Below are 26,965 nucleotides of genomic sequence, written 5' to 3'. Positions count from 1 at the left end.
GCATTCCTAGGAATGAAAATGCTGGCGTCGGATAAGAGTTTCTCCACTCTGCAACCATGACAGTCATCTCTAGAGTCTTCATTTTGTAAAACGTCACACCTGTAGTACTTGCAGAGGCTGGGGTGGTGTTCTTCCCATCCAGCCCTCTCATTTTTCATATTGGAAACTGGGGCCCAGAGCTGTAGCTTGCTACAGAACATGGTGATTTGAACAAAGAAAATCCAAAGTCCTAACATGTTGTATTGCAATATAATTGGTTACCCTACAGGGAGTTAACCGCTGAGAAAATAAAATACGGCACTTCCTGATAGTCGCGGCATTCGTCATAAAATCTGCTCTTGATTTCTTGCTACTCTTCAACTAGAACTAGAGGAGCTGGTTTTATTTCAGATGCAACATTTTACAGCATTTAGGACTTTTAACTAAGAAGCCGAGTTGGAGTAATCATATTTTACTCCTTCAAATCGTCCTTTCTTAGTCTTGGCTGACTAAGAGTACTTCCCACTCGAGACTGCGGAGTGCAGAAGCCCCTGGGAATGGTGAGGGTGAAAGGAGCCACCGCCGCCTAGGCAAGACTGCAAGAGCGGCCACGCCCAAAAGCCGGACAGTAGAATGAGTGAGCAGGGCAGAATCAGATCACCCCACAGGAGCAGGAGCAGAGATGTAGCTTTGTAGCCCACAGAGACTTAAACCTCGAATGAGACCTGCAAGCATCACGGAGGGGGCATTTTACAAGGAACTTGGGACTCTCCATTTCTGGGCTCTCACTCATCAGCATGTAACCCTGGCTTCTAACTTCTTTCCCTCTTCATCCTTCCCATACGCCCCTAGTGGTCAGGCAAAAACCAAGGAAATTAAGATTACAAACCAGAGAGAAGGCTGAGGTTTATGAGGTGTGTGATCTCTAAAGGTTCACATTTCTGTCTTTTCATTAGCTATCTTTCTGATAAGAAAACCTTAGACTTATTTGATTACAGTAATATGGGAAGATTACAGTCCCTCTGTACAATCCTAAATTCAAAATGCTCTGAAAAGATTATTTTAAAATAATTTTGTGGCAGACGGTAGTAAATCTGACCAAAATTGACAGGCTACTATTTACAGTCTTTATGTACCTCACTTAGTCACAATATTCACATGTTTGGTGGCAAAGATATTCACGTATTTGATTATAGAGCGCCTCCATAGACCCTGCTGTGGGCAGTCAACAATTTATGGAAAATGCATCTTACTAAGTTTCTGAAATTGGAAGAACTCTGAATTCCAAAAACATCTGACTCCAAGCATTTTAGAAAAGTGATTTCCAACCTAAAAATTGTTTTCCATAATTTTTTTTTTTATTCCTTAAAGAATGATTGTTTCCTTCGTTTTTCTTCCTTTACAAAGAAAGCAAAGGGGGGAAGGGAGAAGCAAAACAAATCTAAATGGTGGCTCTAGGGAGAATCAACCGTAGCTGAAGCTTTGGAGGGTCCATGCCCTCAATATGAGTAAATGACTTAAGGGACAGACATCTAGATCTGTACTTTTACCTGCAATGTAAAAAAGAAATTACACATCTTGTCGCCGACCTGCGTCGTCCTCTTCTCCAGCTCTGCAGCCGCAGCCCGAGCTGTAAAAGAGCTGCTAAGCTAAAATGCGTGCGACTCGCGGAACCAGAGCGCCGCCTTCCATCCAGATTTGGAATTGAAGCTTCCCACTGGCCGTCTGCCTGCTGAAGCTGTTCAGTCCTCAAGACTGCAAGGAAACAACTCCTTGACACGCAAATCACAAAGGAAGAGCTCCAAGGAGGGAAGGAAAATGTGTTTCCTTCTCTTTGGTCCCTGAGCAATTAAATTCATAACCTAATCTGATGTTAGGGAGTGTGGACCATAAACCCTGTGTTTAATTAGTTCGCACCTAGAGAGTCATTTTACACACTAGACATTTTAATTTACAACCTGCTGCACTGTAGCACTTTTCTAACCCTTCAGCTATATAATAAGGTATTCTGCCAGCTGCTAGGGCTTTAAAAATGTAGAAACATATAGATACGCTTAGTTCAGATTTTTTTCCTTTCTTTTCCATTTTCAGTTGCAAATCAAACATGCAGTTACAGAAGCAGAGATTCAAAAATTGAAGACCAAGGTAAGCATCAATACATGGTGTTTGAATTGTACTTTCTAAACTTCAGAGTCTATGAATAAATTCAACCCAAGCACTAAATGCTTTGTTTCTGTTCATTTAAAAGAACACGAATGTGAGAGATTCATTCCCACTGTTAGTGGAAAAACCTAACAGTGCACACCCTTAGGGGGTCAGCACCCCTCAGTGAAAATAGCACAGTATTTAAAATTACATATTTACATTTTTGCACCTATGTGGCCAGTTCCCTCTGAACTTTCTCAAGAAGTAAATGTTTATAATAGTTCAAGCATTCAAACTACATTTTGACCACTAATCCTTAAGCACAAGCTGTTATACTGTATCTCTTTCTCTTTTATTTTAAATAAATGTAATCATTTTATTTATTTTTAGCTTACCAGAAATAATGTATTTTTATTAAGATAGCACATTAATTAGGTTTCATAAAGAAAAATTCAAATTTCTAGTTATTAAATATTATGAAATTTAATTAATAATGAATAATTTATTTTAGGTTCCAGACACTGTCAGAAATCTTTAGACAAGTTTAGTTCATATCATTCAAATTTGTGGGAAAAAACAGGGCTTGATAAAAGGAGTATGTATTTTTAGTTTATATATGAAATAATGCAAAATTCAAAAGGGCATTTTTAATTGGTAAATTATAAGGTAAGTTTCAGTTTCTTGAACTGTGTCTAGTTTTATCAAATATGTAGTCTCAAAGATTTTTAAATATCTTTTGAATTACTTAAAAAACACAGTTATGTTTTTTTTATGGCCTTCTAATAATTGAGACATAATTCCTCCCACACCACTAATAGTCTGTTTCCCTGTTCACATTATATACACTTGTTTTGTTTTTTCCATGTGTTTTAAATGGAGATAAATTAGCAAGGCTATTTTGGGTAAATGGTATTTTCAGCTAATAACTCTGTAGTTCTTTAGTCAAAACATGTCTATACATCATTCATGGTTTCAGCCAAGCTCTATGAATAATAATTTTTAAATTAGTAGAGATTGGTAAATAAGCGACTTGAACACAAAACACTGCTTAATAAAAGGTGCAGGTAAAAACCCAGTCCTGTTTTAAATTGCTGTTGTTTCTTGGCATAGAATGGAAGAATAGAAGATTTTTAATTGTTGGTTACAGTTGTGGGAAGAAGGTTGCCCTCTGATTGCAAGTGCTTTAACGAGGCATTTTTGTTAGGTATTTAATTTAGAAAAATCTATAAATGAGTATTTTATATTTTTTTCAAAATCATATTGGCTGTGCCAACATTCTATTACCTATGCTAATATCCACAGATTAACTTGCTTTACTATTATTCTTTATATCCATGTTGATAATAGAATTCCTAATTTTGAAATGTTTTTGACTACTTTTTTACTTTGCAGTCTGTTTTGCCAATGTACTTAGTTTAAAATACATATAAAAACATATGTATATTTTCATTTGCCGAGTGCTGTGGGATTTTGGAATGTTTTAGATTTTGAAAATTGATATTAATAGCGTACAATGACACTGCGTCCTTTTGAACTATAACGGAGGCATGTGAAATGGATGCAGCATTAGTGTAAAGGTCAGATGCTTATTGTGAATAAATGACCTTTGATCCCTTACCTGAGAAATCAGTCTTGAATTTCCGTAGAAATGAGGGATTTGGACCAGGGTCTTATCTGTTCCTAAACGTTCCTGAAAGCAGAAACCAGAGGAAGCTGCCTTTCTTTTCCATCAGAGAGATTTAAATTAGTTCAGGAATAATTTATATTTTTACTTACACTGTCATTTATACTTTTATGCAAATTGGCATTTATCAGGCTCTAGAAACTCAGAACAATGTCAGCAAAATAATGGGCTACAGACTATTTTCATGAGTCAGTTGAAATAAAGTATGTGATAATATCGTCAAAAGGGATTAAGACAAAGTAAAAATAGCTTTTATCAGATTATTATCCCCAAGGAGCTTTTCCAAGCATGCTGATGTGATATATCACAGTTTAAATATAACAATTTAGTCTTAGAAGACTTTAGTTGTCCAAGGTTTAAAGGCCATTGTTGGGAGAACTGGAATTCAAATCTAAACTATATGACTCCAGGGTCCGCCTCTTAATCATTGGCCATACTGTGCCCTGCCCCTCTCTTTCCCAGCTTGCCATCTCCCCACTCCTTCTTTAGTTAACAATTTGCATATAATTATATGTTTTAAAACAACTCCAAAAGAGAGCATGTTGAAATTCTTTGGATAGAATCAGTCAAATTCTAAAACATTTTTTACTGCTTATAGAATTTCATACACTGCATGGTATGCTGGAAAGATCCTGGGAGTTGGAAACAGATCCATGTTTTATTATTTATCAGATATGTGACCTTGGACAACCATTTCACTTTTTAAGGCTTCCATTTTATAATCTCTGTAATAATAAAAATCACACTTGCTCTTCTCATTTCAGTGTGTTTCATGATTAAGTATATGTAATAATGGAATTTATTCTAAAATATGCTATAAAAGTATGAGAGGTTTTTGCTGCAAAAGTACCCAGAAATATCCTTGCTTTGATATTTGCTTTGTCCAGCTGCAAGCTGCAGAAAATGAGAAAGTGAGGTGGGAACTAGAAAAAACCCAACTTCAACAGAATATAGAAGAGAATAAAGAAAGAATGATGAAGTTGGAGAGCTACTGGATTGAGGCTCAAACATTATGCCACACAGTGAACGAGCACCTCAAAGAGACTCAAAGCCAGTATCAGGCCTTGGAAAAGAAGTACAACAAGGCAAAGAAATTGATCAAGGATTTTCAACAAAAGTAAGCAGCTTCTAATGATGTAATGATTTTTGTGTGCATCTAAAGAGGTCTTGTATCCAGTAATTTTATAGTATCTAGTGGAAAAGAAAAGATGACCTCAGAGTCATCCCTTTAAGGAGCATACTTAAAATAATAAATAGACATTAAGTTTTAGAATCTCTTACGTCAGTGTTTCACATGCGATTATATTTTGTTTCTTCTGTAATTTTTTGGCAACCTCCTGTTTTGTTCTTGTTTTTGCTGTTGGTTAATTATTTATTGTAACTGTTAAAGCATTTGAACCTCTGTCCTTTTGAAACGTATGTAATTTAGAAGCAAGAAGCCAAGTTGAAGTCATGGAAAATGACTGTTAGATATAGTGGGTACAAAGCAGCAACTGGGGCCTTCGGTTTCTGTTCTTAGAATCAGTTAACTTCAGAATTTTCCCACTACAGATAGTGGAAATATTGACTGACAAGACCCCCCGCCCTGTTACTTTCCTTTCCTTGTGAGAGAATCACAAGGGCCTTGGTTCACTACAGTGAGAGACCATCACCAGACTTGGCTTTTAAATTTCAGCACCTATTTTCAAGCTAATGTTGCTTTGCTTCCATCTGTTGGATCTTAGTGTAATTTCAGGGAGACCAGGAAGATTCTTACCATATTTTTTCGTCAGTTACTTAGAAAGTAACTCCAGTATCCCTGGTCATTTCTGGTCTTGCATGTCAAGCCTTAAAAGCTAAGCATATATTTAAGATTCATGGTGTCTGTTATTTCCTATCATAGAAATAATGATTTTAATGTTTAAAAGGTATTGCTATAAAAGTATCTTAAAAAGGAAGCAGTTATTCTTACGACTGTGAATTCAGTACATCTCTATTTTAATTCTTATTAAAAGTATTCCTAACTCTTATTTCATGTAATAATTTTATAGTAAATTCTACCACATTTGATATTTCTCCTTGTCCTCATGATATCCTCAGATGTGTAGTGACAGCTTCCCCTCTGTGTTTCTGGCCCATTCAGCCTATTGTCATTTCTAAGAAGCAGTCTTATAATAATTATCCTAAAACTCTTACCATTCATTCCATCAGTTTACTAGGTAAATGACTTTATAAATGTGGAATTATTTCTACTGAACGTGTTATTATCTCCACTAAATTACCAAGGTGGGTCATTAGTTCAGTTGCTCCAGAATCAGGAGCTACAAATGAAAATCTCAGTAAGCAGAATCAAAGCATTTTTATGTACCTTGTATATCTTTAAAACATTTTATTTGCTTTCATCACTAGATACCTTTTCTCTGTGAGTTTTATTTATTTAAATAGCTGTCTAGTTACTTATTTCACTGTGTGGCTCATTACTTCAGATAAGAATTTTTATATTTCCTCATTTATTGAGTATTTGATGCACTGAGATGTATTATTTTCTCCTTAAGAGAACTTGATTTCATCAAAAGACAGGAAGCAGAAAGAAAGAAAATAGAAGATTTGGAAAAAGCTCATCTTGTGGAAGTTCAAGGCTTGCAAGTACGGGTGAGTCACGTGCACAAAGCCACTGGATGATAGAATAGTTAGACAAAACTTAACTCTGAAAGATGCATGCACCCCTGTGTTCACGTCAGAACGATTCACTACAGACAGCTAAGACATGGAGACAACCTAAATGTCTGTCAGCAGATGACTGGATAAAGAAGATACGGTGCATTTATACAATGGAATAGTACTCAACCACTAAAAAGAATGAAATGATGCCATTCACAACAACATGGATGGACCCAGAGATTCTCATACTAAGCAAAATAAGTCAGAAAGACAAAAACCATATGATATCACTTATATGTGGAATCTAAAGTACTACCAAAATGAAATATCCATGAAATAAAGAAAGACTTACAGACATAGAGAATAGGCTTATGGTTGCTAAGGGGAGGTGATGAAAAGCCTGGGAGTTTGGGATTAGCGGATGCAGACTATTATGCATAGATAGGTTGGATAAGCAGCAAGGTCTTACTGCATAGCACGGGGAGCTATTCTGTGATAAATCATAGAATATGATAAAAAGGTAAATCATAGAATTTATCTCTGTGACCCCATACACTGTAGCCCACCAGATTCCTCTCTCCATGAGATTTGCCAGGCAAGAATACTGGATTGGGTTGCCATTTCCTTCTCAATGGGATTTTCCTGACCCAGGGATCAAACCTGAGTCTCCTGCATTGCAGGTGGATTCTTTGCCAACTGAGCCACCAGGGAAGCCCATGATAAAACATAGTGGAAAAGAATATATATATATATAACTGAGTCACTTTGCTCTATAGCAGAATTTAACACAATATTGTAAATCAACTATATTTTAATAAAATTATGAAAAAATAATAGGGTAGTTCTGCCTAGTGCTTGGAGAAGAGTGCTGCTTTATGGTTTCATGAGTGTATTTTTTTTGCTCTCTCTCTCTTAGATCAGAGATTTGGAAGCTGAGGTGTTCAGGCTACTGAAGCAAAATGGGACTCAAGTTAACAACAACAACAACATCTTTGAGAGAAGGACATCTCTTGGTGAGGTCTCTAAAGGAGATACCTTGGAGAACTTGGATATCAAGCAGACATCTTGTCAAGATGGCCTAAGTCAAGGTTTGTTCACCCTAACCAAAAAAATGATTTTTAACGACTATAAAATTTGGCCTTACGTTCTTGTTTGTTTTACTCAGAGATTTAAAAGGTGCAAAAGCTTTCCTGCTTTGGGAAAGAAGAAAGGGCTTATCAAAATAGTAACCTATCATTTTGCTCTTGTTTTATCAAAAATAAATCTTTGAAGTAAAAAAACAACAAAATTTCAAGTTTGACAAGCCAGATACTCATTTTAAACCACATAAACTTGATACGCTTAATGAACTGCCTTAAACTGATAGTTTATCCCATCTAGGGGGAGTTACACTACTTAGGGATTATGATTATTTTAATCCCTAGAATGAAGATCTTTTTTATAACATCAGAAGGCTGACTATGCGCTTCCATCATTTAGAATTCATTGAGTTAAGAAGTTCTGTATAGTTTTCTGCTTTTACCTTGATGACTTGCATATATGTCTCACTCTTTCCTGTCAAAGACCAAATCAGACCAAAACACTGGAAACATTTTCTATTAATAATGAAAATATTAATAAAGCAAATGGTCTTTGTTCATACACCAACCATAAATGAATCACTTCTTTTCTTCCCCCAACGCACCTATACATGGATTGCGTCTATAAGAATGAGAATGCTTTACTATGTGTAGTATATTTATAAATTTTACAATGTGTTAAGAATTTATGAAGGTGAATACATAGGAAGACAAAAAACTTTCAGTTTCATCTCTTAAAATTTCTACCTAGTGGGCGTTAGAAAAAGTGGAAGTAAAAGAATGTCCTGCAGTAGCATTGTCGTGAAGGGACTGGCGGCTCACAGCAGTGGTGTGACGTGCAGCGAAACTGAGGTCGCTGATGAGCTGTGTGACTCTCTGACGCTCTGTCACACAGATTGCAGTGTCTCCAGTGAGATCTTCTGGATGAGCAGGTGTTTATACCATATCACTAACTTTCAGAACTAAACTCTTAGCTGTTAAAAATGAAAAGTATTGGAAATTTTCATTTAAAATTGAAGTAATGTTTAGAGATTTGAGTCTCTTCACTAAGTTTATATCCTTTTGCTGTGTTTTCCCTTACTGTGACATAATCTGTAAATAATGCCTCCCAGTGGTTAAAGAAAAGTGGTTAGTACCAACATTACCACTAACTGAAGAAGTGTGTGACTTCAGGAAGGTCATTCAACTTCTCTAGGCTGGTTTTTTTTTTTTAACTACGCATAATGTAAAAATAGCAACACTTCTTTCTTCTCCCCCCTAAACAGTGTTTGAGATGAAAAAAGGAAATTTTATTAGAGTGTTATAGAGTTACCATTTTTATATCTGGAGCTCTGTAAGCTGATTTTCCTAAAATATGGAAATCAAATCAGTGTGTTTTTTTCCCACTTTTTTGAATATTTTAATTCTTCAGATTCACTGTAGTTTTTATAATAAATATATATTCCTGCTGTGCCATACACAAAATATTGTCAGTAACCAGTGACTTTGCAATGTCTGATTCATTTCTTTTGGTTCAGAAATCAGAATCTTGTCAAACATATAATTAACAGTATTTATTAAATTATACGACTACAGATCAACATACTTTATTGTTAATATGTTGATTTGGATCAAAACCTTACATTTCTTCAGAACCCTTTTTCTTCTATTCTACACCCTCCATTTTGCCACATAATTATCAGTTTCCCTAGCAACACTGTCGGTTCACGGTGAAATGCAGAGACTACTAATTCTTCCTGAAACCAATTCATGCTTGTGCGGTAGAGGTGGAATCAGTCATCTCAGACATTAGTAGCATACATATCAAACGGTCCTCTTCCAGTTTTGCTGGCAAGGACAGTCAGTGATAAATCTCCTTGAATTTCAATTGCTTGATCACATAAACTAAAATGACTTGGTCAGTAGCTAGATAGGAATGCTCTGGAAAGCACTTTCCTAAATTGATCCTTTTTGCTTCTGTTGCTAGGGAACACTGAAGTCGTTGAGGTTTAGAAAAGGAAGTAAAGCAGCGGACCAAACACAGGTCATTTGGCATTTAATTAGCACCCCCACCCCCAAGCACACACCTTTTTGCACCAGGATAGATACAGCGGTGGAGGTCAGTTCTGCTAGTTTTCACCCTTGAGGTGCAGGGCTTTGTTTCCTCACCTCCTGTAGACTGTCCAGCTCTGATTTGTTTTCTAAGCACTGGAGTCTTATTGATAGAATGAGTGGTTTAGCATCTTTTTGGGTCTGAGTCAGCTCAGTGAAGCAAGAGGATTATCAATTACAGGTCAGTGAAAAACTGTGTTGGAATGAAATAGTGAGAGAAAGGAAAGAGAGGGTGAAGGAGGCAGAAAAGCAAGAAGAGGAAAGAAAGCACGTAAGCAGTCACTTGTTCTCAAGAACTCATCCTCTTTTAGGAACAAGCTTCCCAACTGTGGATGGATTAATTGTGTGACTCGTATTAAATTATTGTACATATTTAGAGTGATAAAACCATTTTTCAAATCATGCAAAAATTTACCACAGTTAAATTTCTATTCAAACATCATACATATGGCTTTTTCTATAAACTAAGTCTACTGAAATATCTCATTAAAATGTGGACATATTGGGAATTTCCTGGCAGTCCAGTGGTTAGGACTCTGCACTAGGGTTCTGGGTTCAATCCCTGGTCTGGGACCTAAGCTTCCCACAAGCTGCACCATGTAGCAAAAACAAAAAAGTTGGGAGATTATATATACAAACATATTATTTAATACAGTTTGATACTTTTTTCTTAAACTACATAAAGCAAGTATAACAGTTTTTTGTTTTGTTTTTTTCACCAAGAGACACAACAGACTCTCTAAATCACTTCTAGTTTACACCAGTATGCCTGGCGGGTACTAGTTTACGTGTGTTTCAGAATGTGAAAAATGCCAGTTTTGTCCTGCTGCCATGTTTCATGTTTGTAATTTCTTAGTGTCTGAGTAATGCTGGTCTATATAAGAGTTCTCTAGTTTGTATCCAAAGGCCCTGAAGTGACGAGAAATGTCTGTGGCCACCCAGATATTCAAGTCAGGATTAGAAAAAAGAGCAGAGAACAGGCTTGTTAGAGAGATCCTGGTAGAAGAAAGAGTTGGAGTTGTAGTTCGATTAAATTCCCTAAAAAAAAAAAAAAAACTCACCTAAATAACATGCTCTCACTGAGCCTCCAGGTATTCCAGATGAGGCAGGAGAAGGTTTTGGTTGGTTTAGTTGCCAAGTCGTGTCTGACTCTTATAACCCCATGACTCCTCTGTCCATGAACTTCTCCAAGCAAGGATGCAGGAGTGGGTTGCCATTTCTTTCTCCTCAGGGATCAAACCCAGGTCTCCTGCGTTGCAGGTGGATTCTCTAATTAGTGAGCCACCAGGGAAGGGTTTGGTATGAAACGAATAGATAATATGAATATTTTAAGAGATGGAGAGGGGAGGGTAAAGATGGGAAAAAAGTGAATAAAATTAGAATAATTTTTCCTGATTCAGAAACCTTATGTTAAAGGTGGGACTTTACATTCAAGGTGTGTCGTAGGGTATTTTTGGAGTAAAAGTAGGCTTTGGATGCATGAAGAACAGTTTATACTTAATTCTGTAAGCATTGTGACCCATTAACAGTTTAGTTTTTTCTTAAAAATTGAAAACTCTATTAATGGAAACATAACATTTGCAAAGTCAACAATAATGATAACAAGCAATACTTTTCTAACACAATATTGTAAATCAACTATACTTCACTTAAAAAGATATTTCTGGGAAACAACACAATAGTTCTACAGGGCAGGCAGTGTTTTAAGTTACTCGTAGTAATTCACTTAATTCTCACAACAACTGTAAGAATAGTATTGCTGTCATCCCATTTTACAGATCAGAAGCTGTAGGTGAGGAAATTAAGCCATCTGCCGAGGCTCACTGTGGTGGTTCAGACAGTAAAGAATCTGCCTACAATGCGAGAGACCTTAGTTCAGTCCCTGGGTGGGGAAGATCCCCTGAGGAGGGCATGGCAACCTACTCCAGTATGCTTGCCTGGAGAATCCCCATGGACAGGGGAGCCTGGCGGGCTGCAGTCCATGGGGTCACAAAGAGTTGGACACGACTGAGCAAGGAAGGACACAGCATGCATGCTCAGTGAGCAGGAGAGCTGTTCTCATCCAGCCCTACAGCCCATTTTGTTAACTATGCAGCTGAACTGTACTGCTTTTTTGGAATCCGCTGCTTCTCAGACCACTGATGGGGACTCTGCCTTCAGAAAAGGCTGAAATAATAAGAAGTCAGAAAATCCAAAGCAATACCGTTAACAGCATGGAGGCATAACAGAAACTGGGTCACTAGTAGGTTTGTAAGTGTAATTCAAGGATCCCTTTGAATTTTGGGCATTACTACCAAATACTTGTTTTATTTCATACCCATCTACTCAGCCAGTGGACCACTGGTTAAGTAACACCGAATATTATCTTTGCCAAAGTATGAACGTGGAATATTATATATAAAGCATTTTATCCTTAGTTCCTTTTCAGTTCAGTTCAGTTCAGTCGCTCAGTCGCGTCCGACTCTTTGCGACCGCATGAATCGCAGCACACCAGGCCTCCCTGTCCATCACCGATTCCTGGAGTTCACTCAGACTCACGTCCATCGAGTCCGTGATGCCATCCAGCCATCTCATCCTCTGTCGTCCCCTTCTCCTCCTGCCCCCTCCCAGCATCAGAGTCTTTTCCAATGAGTCAACTCTTCTCATGAGGTGGCCAAAGTACTGGAGCTTCAGCTTTAGCATCATTAGTTCCTTCAGTTACTTTCTATTTCTTAACCCCAGTGAAAACTGTGCAAGAAGAAGATGACTTAAACTGCAGGATAGCAGATTATAGGAAAGGCTTGTGCTTCGTCGCTCAGTCGCGTCCGACTCTTTGTGACCCCATTGACTATAACCCGCCAGGCTTCTCTGTCCCTGGGGAGTTTCCAGACAAGCATACTGGAGTGGGTTGCCCTACCCTTCTCCAGGAGATCTTCCCAACCCAGGGATCGAACCCAGGTCTCCCGCCTAGCAGGCGGAATCTTTACCATCTAAGTCATCAGAGAAGCCACTTTTGTGGCTGGAATTAGTCAATTCCAATATCTTTAAAAATACAAATATTTCTTAGCTACCTTTTAGGTTATTTAAGAATATCTTAGAGAAAATAATACCTTCATTCTGTTTCTGCTTTCCCTTAGTCTTTTTCCACAAAGTGGTTTGGCTGTTGTGTGAAAGTCCAAGATTTCTTAAAAGTAGATCTCTAAGACAGCAGTTTACATTTGAATCCTGAACTCAGTAAGTTGAAAACCTGGGACTTATGGACATGTCAGTAGAACTCTGAGCCTGCTTAGGTATTCACACCAGCCAGTTCTTTTTGGGCATTGGCCCTATCCTTGCTTGTTGTGACCCAGGTGTTAGCTTATTTGTTTGCATTGAGTCTGATTTTTCTGAATTGAATCATTTTTTTATAATTTACTCGTATTTAAATAAAGTCTTTATCAAGAAGAGCAATGGAAAGTAAACTACTGTTAGTTGATTGACCTCTTGATCATTAGGAGATGTCCCTCTTTATTACTAGTAATTGACCTTATTATTGATTTTGCTTGATATTTGAAGGGCTGTGTTATCTTTCTTTTAGTGTCTGTGAGATGTCTTTTTCCATTCTTTTATTACAAATTGTCTGTCTTTTGTAAGCAATGAATGGTTGCCTAGTTTTATTATAGTCTCGATCTTAAGTTTAAAATTTTTTCTCAACTTTAGAAAGTTGCTATTTATTTATTGATATATTGAGTTTAAATCTAACATCTTACTGTTTGTAAATCTTTCTTTGTTCTTTTTATCTACTTTCTTGCCTTTTGGATGAATCAAATGGGAGTTTCTTTTCTTATTTATTTTTTCCTATATTAACTTATTCTTTTTGTGTGTGAATACCTGTAGATAAAATTTAGAATATTTGCTGGAGAAGATGGATTGACTATTCATTAAGACATTCCCATTCAACGGTTGTGGGGGTTTTGTTTGTAAATAAGTTTATTTTTATGATTCAAAACAATTTTTTGAATAATGACAAAGAATTTCTAAACATGAAAGAATCAGTGGCTATATCTTATAACCAATATTTGAAATTGAATGGACAAGTTTTATTACCAAGATTCATTTTATTAAAAATAATCCATGTGTTGTTTCCATGTAAAGTCATGACTTGTTTTGTTTGAAAACAAGTCCCTACTGCAGTTAAGCATAAAAAATACCTTCCATAATTGGAGTGTGACCTGCATTACTGAGTAAAGATTTCATAAATATTCTCAAAGAGTTGGAGATTTGTTTTTCTTTAAAAAGCATTCTTTTTATACAGGTGTCATTCTTAGTGAGCTTTTTTATAGAGGGTTAAGGTTTATACTCCCTGGCAAATGCCTTGAGTGTATCTTTTTGTATAGCTAATGTAGTATATATCTGTATAGTTGATAGTTAGGTTGGATATGGGGTTAATACAGGTTTATGAGGTTTAAACTAACACAGTTGTGTTCTGGAACAGAGTTCTTCCTGTATTTTCAGATGAGCAGAGTGAACACCCACTGGCTAGCCAGAATTCTCTTTATTTAAAATAAAACCAACTACTTGTCACAAAGATAAATGGTGAATCTAGAAATAGATTTTGAAGATCTTCATATACATTATCATGACCACCTGTGTCTATGTAAGAAAGACAAAATTGGTTTAATAAGAGAAAGCTCATATAATTCACACATTAACTAGAAGAAAAATGTATATAATCATCTTATTAGATACAAACAAATACTAAATAAAATTGAACACTTATTCATGATAAAAAGTTTCTTAAACTAGAAATGCATATGAACTTTCTTGTTATATGAGGGTAACAAGTCTCTGTCAGTTATCATATTTGGTGGTGGAATGTTAAAATCAAGAATTCCCTTTAAAATGAAGACTGCTTTTAACATTTCACCATAACTGTTTATTACACATCTACTCAATGTTGTCCTAGAGGTCCTATCAAGAAGTAGACAAGATAAGAGATAAAAGATACAACGAATGAAAAGAAGCAACGTTACCATTATTCACCAGTAATAAAATTAAATACATAAGAAAACCTCGAGTCTTCAGATCATCAGAATTATTGAGTTTAACATTCTTTTACAAGCTACCATTTATGATAGCAACAAAAAAATATAAGGTATCCAGTGTGAATTTAACAAAAGCAGCTCAAGATCCATGAAAAGACATTCAAGATGACCTGTATGAATCAAAAGAGATAGGAAGGCTCAATATTGAAACAATGACATTATGCCAAACTAATCTGTATATTTCCATGCAGTTTCCATCAGAATTTGAACAGGTGATTTTTCAGAACTTGACAGGTTGTTTCCAAAATGTAGGTGGAGAAACAACTTGTTGGCCCAGAATAATCAAGATATTCCTGAAGAATACCAAGGAGAGGGAACTTGTTCTTTCAGTTGCTGAGATTCATTTTAAAGCAACAGTATTAAGACAGTGTGGTGTAACCTCAGCAGCTGACAAGTAGACCAGTGCAACAGAATTGAGTCCAGAAACAGACTGGTCCATTCATGTTAGTTTGAGAATAATACAAAGCAGACGTGACAGATTAGTGGGGAGAGGATGGACCAACAGATAGCTGGGAAAATTGACCACTCGAGAAAATGGAAATTGGATCTGATCTCACACCATTCGTGAAATAGATTTCAAATGGATTAAAGTCTCGACAATGAAAGGCAGCATTTAAAACTTTTAGAATAAAATGTAGGAGAATGCTCATGTGATATCTTATTTAATACAAAATTTCTAAATCATAAGCAAAATCTGATAATTTTGAGCACAATAATATTAAAAAAATCTGATTATGAAAAGACACTAGTAAAACTTAGAAGCCAAAAATTGAGAGAGGCTTAGCCCATGTAACTAAGAGACAAGTTGGTTATTATTATCCAGAATATACTTAAACTTACCCAATCATAAAAAACACAACCAACATAATAGAAAAATGGACAAAACATGTAAGCAATCTGTTCACAAAAGAAGAAACCCAAAGGTTGATGAACATAAATGTTCAGCCTTACTAATAAAAATAAAATGATTGACAAAGACAAAGTTTCATGGTAATATGTGATAGCTAGTATGTAGGGGAAAAAAGGAAAACTCATACAACTATTTTGTTAAAACAATTTGAATTATCTAGTAAAATGGAATATGTGCAAATTCTATGGCCCAGTATGTTCACTTCTGTGTATAATGTGTGCTCTCCAGAGATTCTTGCTGTGTGCCAGGAGACATGTTCAAAAATGCGCAGCAACATCATTCATGATAGCTACAGTTAAAAGGTAATTAATCCCGATCAAACGTTTGAACATCATGTTGAGCAGACAAAAAGAAAAATGACTTGAAGATACAGTTCATTACCATGTATGTAAAATTTGAAAAACAAGCAAAATTAATCAATATATTCTTTAGAGATACTTTTGTGGAATAGCTAGGAGAAAAAACCAAGGGTTACAACTAGGAACAGGGCATAGAGAGGGCTTCAGAAGTAATAATTTTATTTCTTAGACTCGATAGTAGGTACAAAAGTATCTTTTTCCCCCTCCTATTTCTATATGACTTATATAGATGGTATAATTTTTTGCTTAAATAAAATAATTTTTTAATATAAAAAATTTAGAATAATTAAAAGATGAGAATGAGAAAAACCACAAAGTTTTTTTTTTTAGGCTTAAAATAAATACTAGTTTAAGATTTTTAAGGGAAAATAAAAAGTCAGCATCAGCCATACATTTATATTGATAAGAAAGTTCCTGGACTTTGGACTCCTCCAGAATATCATTTTTTGGTGAGGCTGTAACCTTGTGTTGTCTGTGTCTTTTCTGCTTTTCCCCGAGTCCTCATTGTTAGCAGCTCTTTTCTGATACCTGTGGATTCTAGGCCAGGCCTGACTCCTATCACCACATCTGATTTATTTCCTGATGGAGTCTGAGAATACACTAAACATTCACTTTTGGCACTGGAATCCAGAATGTTAAACAAAAGTTAAAGACATAATTAAAGTCAGAATTCAAGAAATGGCAAGATATGAAAAGGGAAGTGAATGCTTGTTCTCCATCATCAGGAGTGTCCTGTGCCAGAGCACGAGATACAGAGCAGTGGAGTATTATTGAATGCTGGCATGTCGTTTAGCTCTAATTTGAGGCAGAGGAGAATTCTCAACTAGAGTCAAGCTTTCTTTATCATGCATATAGACATCATTTCTTGGTACGCTTTCACAATTTTCATTTTTCCTGAACAAATTATGTTCAGTAACTTTTAATCCCCAGTAAGTAATTTTGACCATGAAATATTATTGATTTGCACTAATTAAAGGTTGAACATTCCCAGTAAGTCACTGTGGAAAATTTTAATGAACAAGCCAAATGAGTGAGAAATCAATACTTATTGATTGTTTTCTGGCGTATCATTAAAGCCAAAATCTGTTCTCTTACCCAGAAAGCAAAGCACTGAAGTTGCCTGTCTAGTCTTGTGCAAGTTCTGCATCTGTCTATGTGTAAGCCATTAAGACTTTTGTTGCCAAATCAACGAGGCATTCAGAAGGAGGCACTGAGTTGCAGAGTGGCAGCTCTCCTAGGTTCATATTTCTCAGTGCATCTTCATAAGTTCCCAGAAGGCACCAGGCCCTTCAGTCACACTGAGATATGTATGAGTGCTAGAAGAGAGCTAGAGCTGTTTGGACAGAAAGCAAGTGATTTTTGTCAGAATGAGCTTAAGCTTAGTAATTTTCTGTTAATTTTAGAAAAAGTGAGCTGCTTCCTATTTTATTTTGGCTTTTGAGTAAAATTCAAAAGCCAGTTGAACTATAAGGTAGATTGTGATCTTCTGGGAGTAAAGACAGCTTTGACCCAAATGTGGAATATAACTCCTCTTCAAGGAAGTTGTACAAGATAGCTGTGTTTTGAACTGTTTCTTTTGTTTTATAATGTGGTTCACCACGGAGTCATAGTTACATAGTTTGGAAGACGCCATATGGTTATGCTAAGGTAAGTTGACTGAAAGAATAGGCTGGGAAGTTAGGATGGAGGGATATAAAAGTAGAAAGTGTACAAAGTGATAGCGTGCACAGTGGGTTCCTGTGGATTATTCAGGATTTCATTTAAGGTGAAATTTATTCTATCAGCCAAGAGCTAAACAGGATCAATCATGGGATCATAGCATCTAAAGAATCAAAACTCAAAAAGTGAACAACTGTTTCCAGAATTGGGACCAGAAAATTATCTTGTATGCATAGTTCTGAACAATCTGTGAACCATGTTGTTCCAGTGAAGGTTCAGTCCCTCAAAGTTTTTCTGTTACTGTGGGGCACAGGCATCAGATTATAATTGAATTCTTGTAGGTGGACATGAAGTAATGTTCTACGTTAATACTGGCCCCGATTATTTATGAGAATTATAGGAAATTCCACTTATGAGAAAAGTTAGGAAACATTAGAATATAGATGTACTAAAAATTCTGTTGCTTGTGAGGTTTGTTTGTTTGTTTGGATGAAACAGAAGAGTTTAGGGGCACCAAAAAGTCATTCTGATTTTTATTGTGGTTTTAATGTTTGATTTATTCAAGTTACATTATCAAAAACATCATTTTTTAATTTGATTTACAAATCTATACTAAGTGATCTTTGAATGTTTAGTTCCTATATATGGACTTAGCTAATTGAACATTGGCAAACATTTTAAATTGCGTTTATGAATTGTTATATTTGGTTTCCTTTTTATGTACTATTAGCAACTGACAATATTTTCAAGTACTTAAGAAGTTCTTATACATATCTGTTATTCTTATACGTATTGTAAATTTTAAGTTTTCTTAAATCTTCTAATGCCATACATAACTGTCTTTCCTTTAGTCAGAAGATCCTTTCCCATTTAGGAAGCAAACAACTCTCATCTCAGGCAACAGGTTATTCTCTACCAAAGGCATTCACATCTGAATTTTATTCAGATTTTATGTAGTATTTTATAGTATTCTTTCCATACTATAATCAAGGAAGATGTAACATCGAATATATAATTTGGGGAGTCACCTAATTAGCATGCTTGTGGTTACTCATATCTAGAGATTTTTGACAGAAAAGCTAATTTTGATACCTGTAGGAGACCCTGAGTAAGAGCACAGAAGCTTATTTATTGTCATGTCAAAGACTCTAGGATGTTAAGAAAAGGACATTCACATAAGCCACCTTCCTAGACCCAAGTCTGCACTTGCTTTCATAGTCCTACTCACAGAAGTCTGCAGTTCCCAGCCAGTTTGCCCATTTGATTTGATTTATTCAGTTCAGTTGCTCAGTCGTGTCCGACTCTCTGCGACTCCATGAACCGCAGCTCACCAGGCCTCCCTGTCTAGCACCAGCTCCAGGAGTCCAACCAAACCCATGTCCGTTGAGTCGGTGATGCCATCCAACCATCTCATCTTCTGTTGTCCCCTTCTCCTCCTACCCTCAATCTTTCCCAGCATCAGGGTCTTTTCAAATGAGCCAGCTCTCTGCATCAGGTAGCCAGAGTATTGGAGTTTCAGCTTCAACATCAGTCCCTCCAATGAACACCCAGGACTGATCTCCTTTAGAATGGACTGGTTGGATCTCCTTGCAGCCCAAGGGGCTCTTCAAGAGTCTTCTCCAACACCACAGTTCAAAAGCATCAATTCTTCGGTGCTCAGCTTTCTTTATAGTCCAACTCTCACATCCATACGTGACCACTGGAAAGACGGACCTTTGTTGGCAAAGTAATGTCTCCGCTTTTTAATATGGTGTCTAGGTTGGTCACAACTTTCCTTCCGAGGAGCAAGCGTCTTTTAATTTCATGGCTGCAATCAGCATCTACAGTGATTTTGGAGCCCAGAAAAATAAAGTCAGCCACTGTTTTCACTGTTTCCCCATCTATTTGCCATGAAGTGATGGGATCAGATACCATGATCTTCGTTTTCTGAATGTTGAGCTTTAAGCCACTTTTCACTCTCCTTTCACTTTCATCAAGAGGCTCTTTAGTTCTTCACTTTCTGCCATAAGGGTGGCGTCATCTGCATATCTGAGGTTATTGATATTTCTCCTGGCAGTCTTGATTCCAGCTTGTGCTTCCTCCAGCCCAGCATTTCTCATGATGTACTGCAGATTTGATTTAACATTTATTCAAATTTTAGGTAATGCAGATCTTTTCTGTCAAAGTCTAAAGACAGCTGACAGTGAAGGAGTCCTAAGATACTGAAATGCCTTATTGTCTAAATCTAAATTCTGTAATCGCTGTATATTCTCAGAATCAAGCAACTTGTATAAGTGTTTCAAATGATATATGGTGGAATTTAGGATAGCTCATATAGTTTTTTTGTTGTTGTTGTTTTTCTGACTTATAGCCACTTCTTCTATGGGTAGGCTAGTCTAGTGGCTTTTCTAAAGAGTCATTCCTGAGATATGAACTACAGAAATGACCCCTGAAAGTACAGTCTTAAAAGATATGGACCGCAAAATCTGGACCTCTCTCTGCTCTGAGAACAGGAGTGTAGACTGACCATGAACTGAAGAAGGCTAAGTTAAATACCAGACTGCACCGGAAAAACACTACATTAAAACAAATAGCCAAATTATGTTTCAAAGATCATATGGATAGTTTTGAGATTGCATTTGTTGATAAAGAGGTAAACAGTATTCCTCAATATTTTTCAAAGATTAGCAAATAACATATACACAACAATAAAGTCAGACCTAATTAAAAATTAGGAAACAGTAATCTTTTGATTGATCTAAAAGAGTAAGAAATCAAGTCAGCCTCCTAATATTTCATGAATACTACCTGGGGTATAAAATTTGTCAGGCTTGGGTGGTTGTAAAGAAATCAACTATTAATAGAATTTAGAGTGAGAGTTGCCCATGGGTGGGCTCCTAACCAAACTGCTATCATAAGGTGAGCTGAAGTTGTGTGACTTGACCTCAGATTACCATATCTGATTCAGTGCGTCTTCCCCTACAGCACTGAAACAGAGAAGTAGCTGGAAGGAAGCTGAGCTGTAGGGTCTTCTTTAGTCCAGATCATGTGGCAGTGAAATGGCCAAGCAGGCAGGCAGGCTCCATGTATGTGATGGAAGACAGCCTTCTCATGTCAGGGCAGGCTGGTGGCCACCGGGACCTTGACTGGGTATCCTGGGCTGGGCCCTAGAACACTGGAGCTATCAGATTAGAAGGAAGTTGAGATGTCTCTCAAAGAAAATATACTGAATGTGTGCTCTTTCTTCTTTGCTAATTTTAATTACATGTCCTGCATAGATTTTTCTAAAATATCTAACACAATTTTTTTTTTTAACATTACAAATAAGACTGAGGTACTTCCAACCTCTTCAAATCTAATATCTTCTTTGAAAGCAACCACCGTTATCAGTATGAAGTGTATCTTTTCAGTTCACTTGCTGTGCAACTATATGGACATATTTACTGTTAGAAAATGTATTTTATGTTGCTGGTTTTTTAATACTTAAAATGAATATACCTGTTGTTCTGCAATTGCTTCAGTCGCTTAAGAGTATCCTGCTAATCTTTTTTTGTATGTCAGTATATAAAGACATTTATTAAGTGCTTATTATGTGCTCTTCCAAGCATTTATATATGTGTTAATGCATTTAGTCTTTATTATGTTGTTATCATCATGCCTGTTTAGAAGCTGAGGATTCTGAGGGAAAGAGCGATTAGATAAATTGCTCAATTTAGTGACAGCCTCTGTTTTGGATTCTGTTCAAGGAAGACTAACCCCAAGTCTCCTCTCGTGGTGACTATTTTACACCGTCTCTCTGAAGTACATTAGCCCACCTCTGATACAATATGTATCAACCCAAAGCCCTATGGGCCCATCTTTTGTGAATTTGCAGTGACTGAATGATATGCAGATACTGTTTGAGTTTAAAGATGCCACCAAGTTCCTCATTAAGCTCAGCATTTTGGTTGATAATAGCACAAACCAGGCAGGGTGGTGGTATAAGGTGTGAGTGTTTTTGAGTAGAATAAGCCACATAAGAACGCAGAGCAGACCCCATTGTTATGCTGCTCCAGTTCCCTCTGCTGATGTCTGGTCTGTGGGCAGCATTCCATTTACGTCAAAAACAACATCAGTCTAGTGGAAAACCTGAATGACTCACACCATTACTGTAGGGAACTGGTTTCTGTATAATATGATCTATAACATCCTAATTTCACAGAGCGTTTTTCATAACAGCTGCTAAAATTGTGATCAGATCCATTGAACTCTTTTAGAGGATCCAATGTGAATCGATACTGAAGCTAGCCTCAGAATGCAGGTATTTTGAGGTGAAGTCCCCCCACTGGAAGCTGCAGTGTTGCCAGCTGCTTCACACCTTTTCTGTATCTTTCTGCTGTGTCTATCGATCCCCTGTGTCTGCTCTTCTTTTCTATTTCTAGCTGCATTTGAGTCAGAGATGAGCTGTTTCAGAGTCTGAAGGGTCTAAAAGAAAGAATAGAGAAGAAAGAGAGGAGGGGACAAGAAGCGCTGAAGAGCGGGGGCTGAGGGAGAACCCGGGTCCTGAGCTGTGAGAGCAGCGTTGCGCTGTGCTGCTGACTGAGATCTCTGTAGAGGCCGAATGACCGGGAACGTGGCCGCCTAGACCCCTACACTCTGTGCTTCTTCTCGTGTGTGCTTAGTCGCTCAGTTGCGTCCAGCTCTTTACAGTGGTGTGTCCAGCTCCTTACACTGAGCAGTACATAACTTGGAAACGTTGAACCAGCTGAACCATTGTCATCCACAAAACTGACAGCTAATTTTTCCATGTAAAGATTTTATTTCTTGGATAAATACACAGTCAAATAAAATCCCTCAGTTGTTTTTATATATATATATATATATATATATGTATATATATATATATATATATCTCCTTCTGGGATTTGCCAAATAAGCCCTTGATGGGTATTTTTGTTTGGAACATAAAGTAAGACCAAAAAGAGGTTTCAAACAAGGTGGAAGATTGCTTCTGAAGTTTACTTTCAGACTGGATAGTGGCCTTCTAGGATGAGGCTAGGCTTCTGAGGACTGCGCTCTATCCAGTCTTCCACAAATTAAGTGTGATATGGTCAGTAGACAAGTCAGTGATCACTTAGCCTTGGTTTTCCTACCTGAAAGAGAAAGCTGGACTAGAACCCCTAAGGTTCAAATTGTAATATTCTGATTCTTACGTGACGTGATTTTAAAGAGCTAGCTTCTACTGGCCATTAGATGACCCTTTAGTTCCCAGCAGCAGGAGTCCTGTACGCATCTTCCTTCTCTCTCACACACGCCCTTTAATACTTCTGAGGAGGGTATTATTTGTGATGTCTTTAGTAGTTGCTTCCTCTGGACATTTCTTCTAACTTCCTTCTGGCATAAGAGTTGATGAAGTGAAAGTTCTCAGGTCAATTCCGGTTTTCTGGTTCTTAAAAATTTTTTTTTTATTCCTCAGGATGGGAACACAAATTACTGGTTTATAATCCATTGTTGTTGTTCAGTTGCTAAGTTGTGTTCGACCTTTGCGACCCCATGGACTGCAGCAGCCCGGGCTTCCCTTTCCTTCGTCGTCTCCCAGAGATTGTTCAGCTTCATATCTCTTGAGTCGGTAATGCTATATAACCACCTCATACTGTCAACCCCCTTCTCCTTTTGACTTCAGTCTTTCCCAGCATCAGGGTCTTTTCTAGGGAGTTGACTCTTCGCATCAGGTGGCCAAAGTAGCAGAGCTTCAGCTTCAGCATCAGTCTTTCCAATGAAGATTCAGGACTGATTTCCTTTAGGACTGAGTGGTTTGATCTCCTTGCAGTCCAAGAGACTCTGAAGAGTCTTCTCCAGCACCACAGTTCACAGGCATCAAGTCTTCTGCACTCTATCACTGCTATAAAGAGACCCTGAGATCTTTGTTTTCAGGCCTTCAGAAATTGTCAGTTGGATGTGATGTGTGGTTGGCCACTTGGGTAATGGCTCTAAAGCCCTGCTTCTCAGGCTTTAGCTAACTCTGCATTTAGTAGATGTTACATGCATGCTGTCCCGTGGTTTGCACCCAGTCAGCGCTAGCTGATGATGAAACAAGCATCTGAAATTGTTATTTTGTGGTTGTCCAAAACCAAACTAGGCAAATTACTGAAGAGCAATGGAGCAAGGTTCCAGGATAACCTCTATACTCCCAATCCTGCTAATAGCAGTTTTCATGTTCCCTTACTTTATTTGTTCAGCACTGAGTGATGAAGTAGCTGCTACAGTCCTCGATATTGTATACTGTGCTGGGTGCTCCAGAGCTCAGATTCTGTTGTGCAAGGAATCATGCTCACAAAAGTAGATTGAGCTTCTTTCTTAGGTCTTTTTGTCACTGGGTAACCAAAGCTGTTACTAAACCAACAAAAGAAGAAATCATCTGAGAAATAATTTTTCTACAGTTTTCAACATCTTCCTTTTTTTTTATATTCTTCCACATATGTGAAAGATTAATAATATTTCATAATAACCTGTTGGAGAAGTGAATTTCCTAGTCACATCATATGTGAATTGACAGCTGAAAACCCTGAACTCTAATTGCATTAAAATCTGATTCTCATAATTTGTTCAACATCAGCTAAATTGGAGTACACAGGCTAGTGGCCTAGGAGTCAAGACACTAGAAAGGTTTGGTAGCTCATCAACTAGCTATATGGATAAGGACAAGACAGTCAGGTTTTTGAGCTTCAAGAGAGCAAAATATATGCTTGGCTGTATATACTTGGCTACGCTGTCTGTTGGAGCTGTTGTGAGGAACAAATGAGATGGTGTATGGGACAGTGTTTGGTATTATAGAATGTGCAATCCAAATATGAGATAGATAGACTGTAAGATGTGTGTGTATAGCAGTGTATCTAAATTATTGCACTCCTCTGTGTTGTATTTCCATGTTTTATATGTAAACAAGAGCTTGTAAAGTTGATTCTCTCCCAATGATCACAACTCTTAGTGGACAGTTGCAAGTTAAGAATTTGTTAGAAGGAGGAAATTAAAGTAATCAAGGGGATTTTTTTTTCCCATTGACATGTGAAAAATAAAGAGACTACTGATTAGAAAATATTTAGCTGTCTTTATCAATAACCTCAGATATGCAGATGACACCACCCTTATGGCAGAAAGTGAAGAGAAACTAAAAAGCCTCTTGATGAAAGTAAAAGAGGAGAGTGAAAAAGTTGGCTTAAAGCTCAACATTCAGAAAACAAAGATCATGGCATCTGGTCCCATCACTTCATGGGAAATAGATGGAGAAACAGTGGAAACAGTGTCAGACTTTACTTTTTAAGGCTCCAAAATCACTGCAGATGGTGACTGCAGCCATGAAATTAAAAGATGCTTACTCCTTGGGAGAAAAGTTAGGACCAACCTAGATAGCATATTCAAAAACAGAGACATTACTTTGCCAACAAAGGTCCATCTAGTCAAGGTTATGGTTTTTCCAGTGGTCATGTATGGATATGAGAGTTTGACTGTGAAAAAAGCTGAGCACCAAAGAATTGATGCTTTTGAACTGTGGTGTTGGGGAAGACTCTTGAGAGTCCCTTGGACTGCAAGGAGATCCAACCAGTCCATTCTAAAGGAGATCAGTTCTGGGTGTTCTTTGGAAGGAATGATGCTAAAGCAGAAACTCTAGTACTTTGGCCACCTTATGCGAAGAGTTGACTCATTGGAAAAGACTTTGATGCTGGGAAGGATTGGAGGCAGGAGGAGAAGAGGACAACAGAGGATGAGGTGGCTGGATGGCATCACTGACTCGATGGACTTGAGTCTGGGTGAACTCCGGGAGATGGTGATGACCAGGGAGGCCTGGCGTGCTGCGATTCATGGGGTTGCAAAGAGTCAAACACGACTGAGCGACTGAACTGAACTGAACTAAATAATATATATGGACCTAATATAATAAAAATAATAATAGGTATGGACCTAAAGGAGAAGGCAATGGCAACCCACTCTGGTACTCTTGCCTGGAACATCCCATGGATGGAGGAGCCTAGTAGGCTGCAATCCATGGGGTTGCTAAGAGTCGGACACGACTGAACGACTTCACTTTCACTTTTCACTTTCATGCATTGGAGAAGGAAATGGCAACCCACTTCAGTACTCTTGCCTGGAGAATTCCAGGGACAGAGGAGCCTGCTGGGCTGCTGTCTGTGGGGTTGTTCAGAGTTGGACACGATTGAAGTGATTTAGCAGCAGCAGCAGCATGGACCTAACAAAAGCAGAAGATATTAAGAAGAGGTGGCAAGAAAACACAGAAGAACTATACAAAAAATTATCTGCGTCATGAAGACGCAGATAATCACAATGGTTTGGTCACTCACCTAGAGCCAGACATCCTGGAATGCAAAGTCAAGTGGGCCTTAGGAAGCATTGCTACGAACCAAGCTAGTGGAGGTGATGGAATTCCAGTTGAGCTATTTCAAATTCTAAAAGATGATGCTGTGAAAGTGCTGTACTCAGTATACCAGCAAATTTGGAAAACTCAGCAGTGGCCACAGGACTGGAAAAGATCAGCTTTCATTCCAATCCCAAAGAAGGCAATGCCAAAGATTATTCAAACTATCACACAATTGCACTGATCTCACATGCTAGCAAAGTGTAATGCTCAAAATTCTCTAAGCTCCAACAGTACATGAACCATGAACTTCCAGATATTCGAGCTGGATTTAGAAAAGGCAGAGGAACCAGAGATCAAATTGCCAACATCTGTTGAATCATAGAAAAAGCAACAGAATTCCAGAAAAACATGTACTTCTGCTTTATTGACTATGCCAAAGCCTTTGACTGTGTAGATCACAACAAAATGTGGAAGATTCTTCAAGAGATGGGAATACCAGACCACCTGACCTGCCTCCTGAGAAATCTGTATGCAGGTCAAGAAGCAACAGTTAAAATGGGGCATGGAACAACAGACTGGTTCCAAATTGGGAAAGGAGTATGACAAAGCTGTATATTGTCACCCTGCTTATTTAATTTATATGCAGAGTACATCATGCAAAATGCCGGGCTGGATGAAGCACAAGCTAAAATCAAGATTGCCGGGATATGCAGAGAAATATCAATACCTCAGATATGCAGATGGCATCACCTTTATGGCAGAAAACAAAGAAGAACTAAAGAGCCTCTTGATGTAAGTGAAAGAGGAGAGTGAACAATTTGGCTTAACAGTCAACATTCAAAAAACAAAGATCATGGCATCCGGTCCCATCACTTCACGGCAAATAGATGGGGAAACAATGGAAACAGTGACAGACTTTATTTTCTTGGGCTCCAAAATCACTGCAGATGGTGACTACAGCTACGAAATTAAAAGACGCTTGCTCCTTGAAAGAAAAGCTATGACCAACCTAAACAGCATATTA

General features: G+C 37.6%; 1 protein-coding gene across 12 annotated transcripts in view; it reads left to right on the top strand.

Annotated features, from left to right (window-relative positions):
* Positions 1 to 26,965, top strand: part of PPP1R9A (protein phosphatase 1 regulatory subunit 9A) — a 343,573-nt gene that overhangs the window by 282,337 nt on the left and 34,271 nt on the right. For all 12 annotated transcript variants that reach the window (XM_018047402.1, XM_018047405.1, XM_018047398.1 and 9 more), the window contains 4 exons: positions 2,071 to 2,124; positions 4,696 to 4,925; positions 6,343 to 6,439; positions 7,365 to 7,536. In XM_018047402.1, coding sequence (XP_017902891.1) covers positions 2,071 to 2,124; positions 4,696 to 4,925; positions 6,343 to 6,439; positions 7,365 to 7,536 — 553 coding nt within the window. The remainder of the gene's footprint in view (positions 1 to 2,070; positions 2,125 to 4,695; positions 4,926 to 6,342; positions 6,440 to 7,364; positions 7,537 to 26,965) is intronic.

This window comes from Capra hircus, chromosome 4 (assembly GCF_001704415.2).
Source record: "Capra hircus breed San Clemente chromosome 4, ASM170441v1, whole genome shotgun sequence".
Classification (NCBI taxonomy): Eukaryota; Metazoa; Chordata; class Mammalia; order Artiodactyla; family Bovidae; genus Capra; species Capra hircus.
The sequence above is the reverse complement of the archived record's forward strand: the minus strand, read 5'-3'. Positions and strand labels throughout refer to the sequence as shown.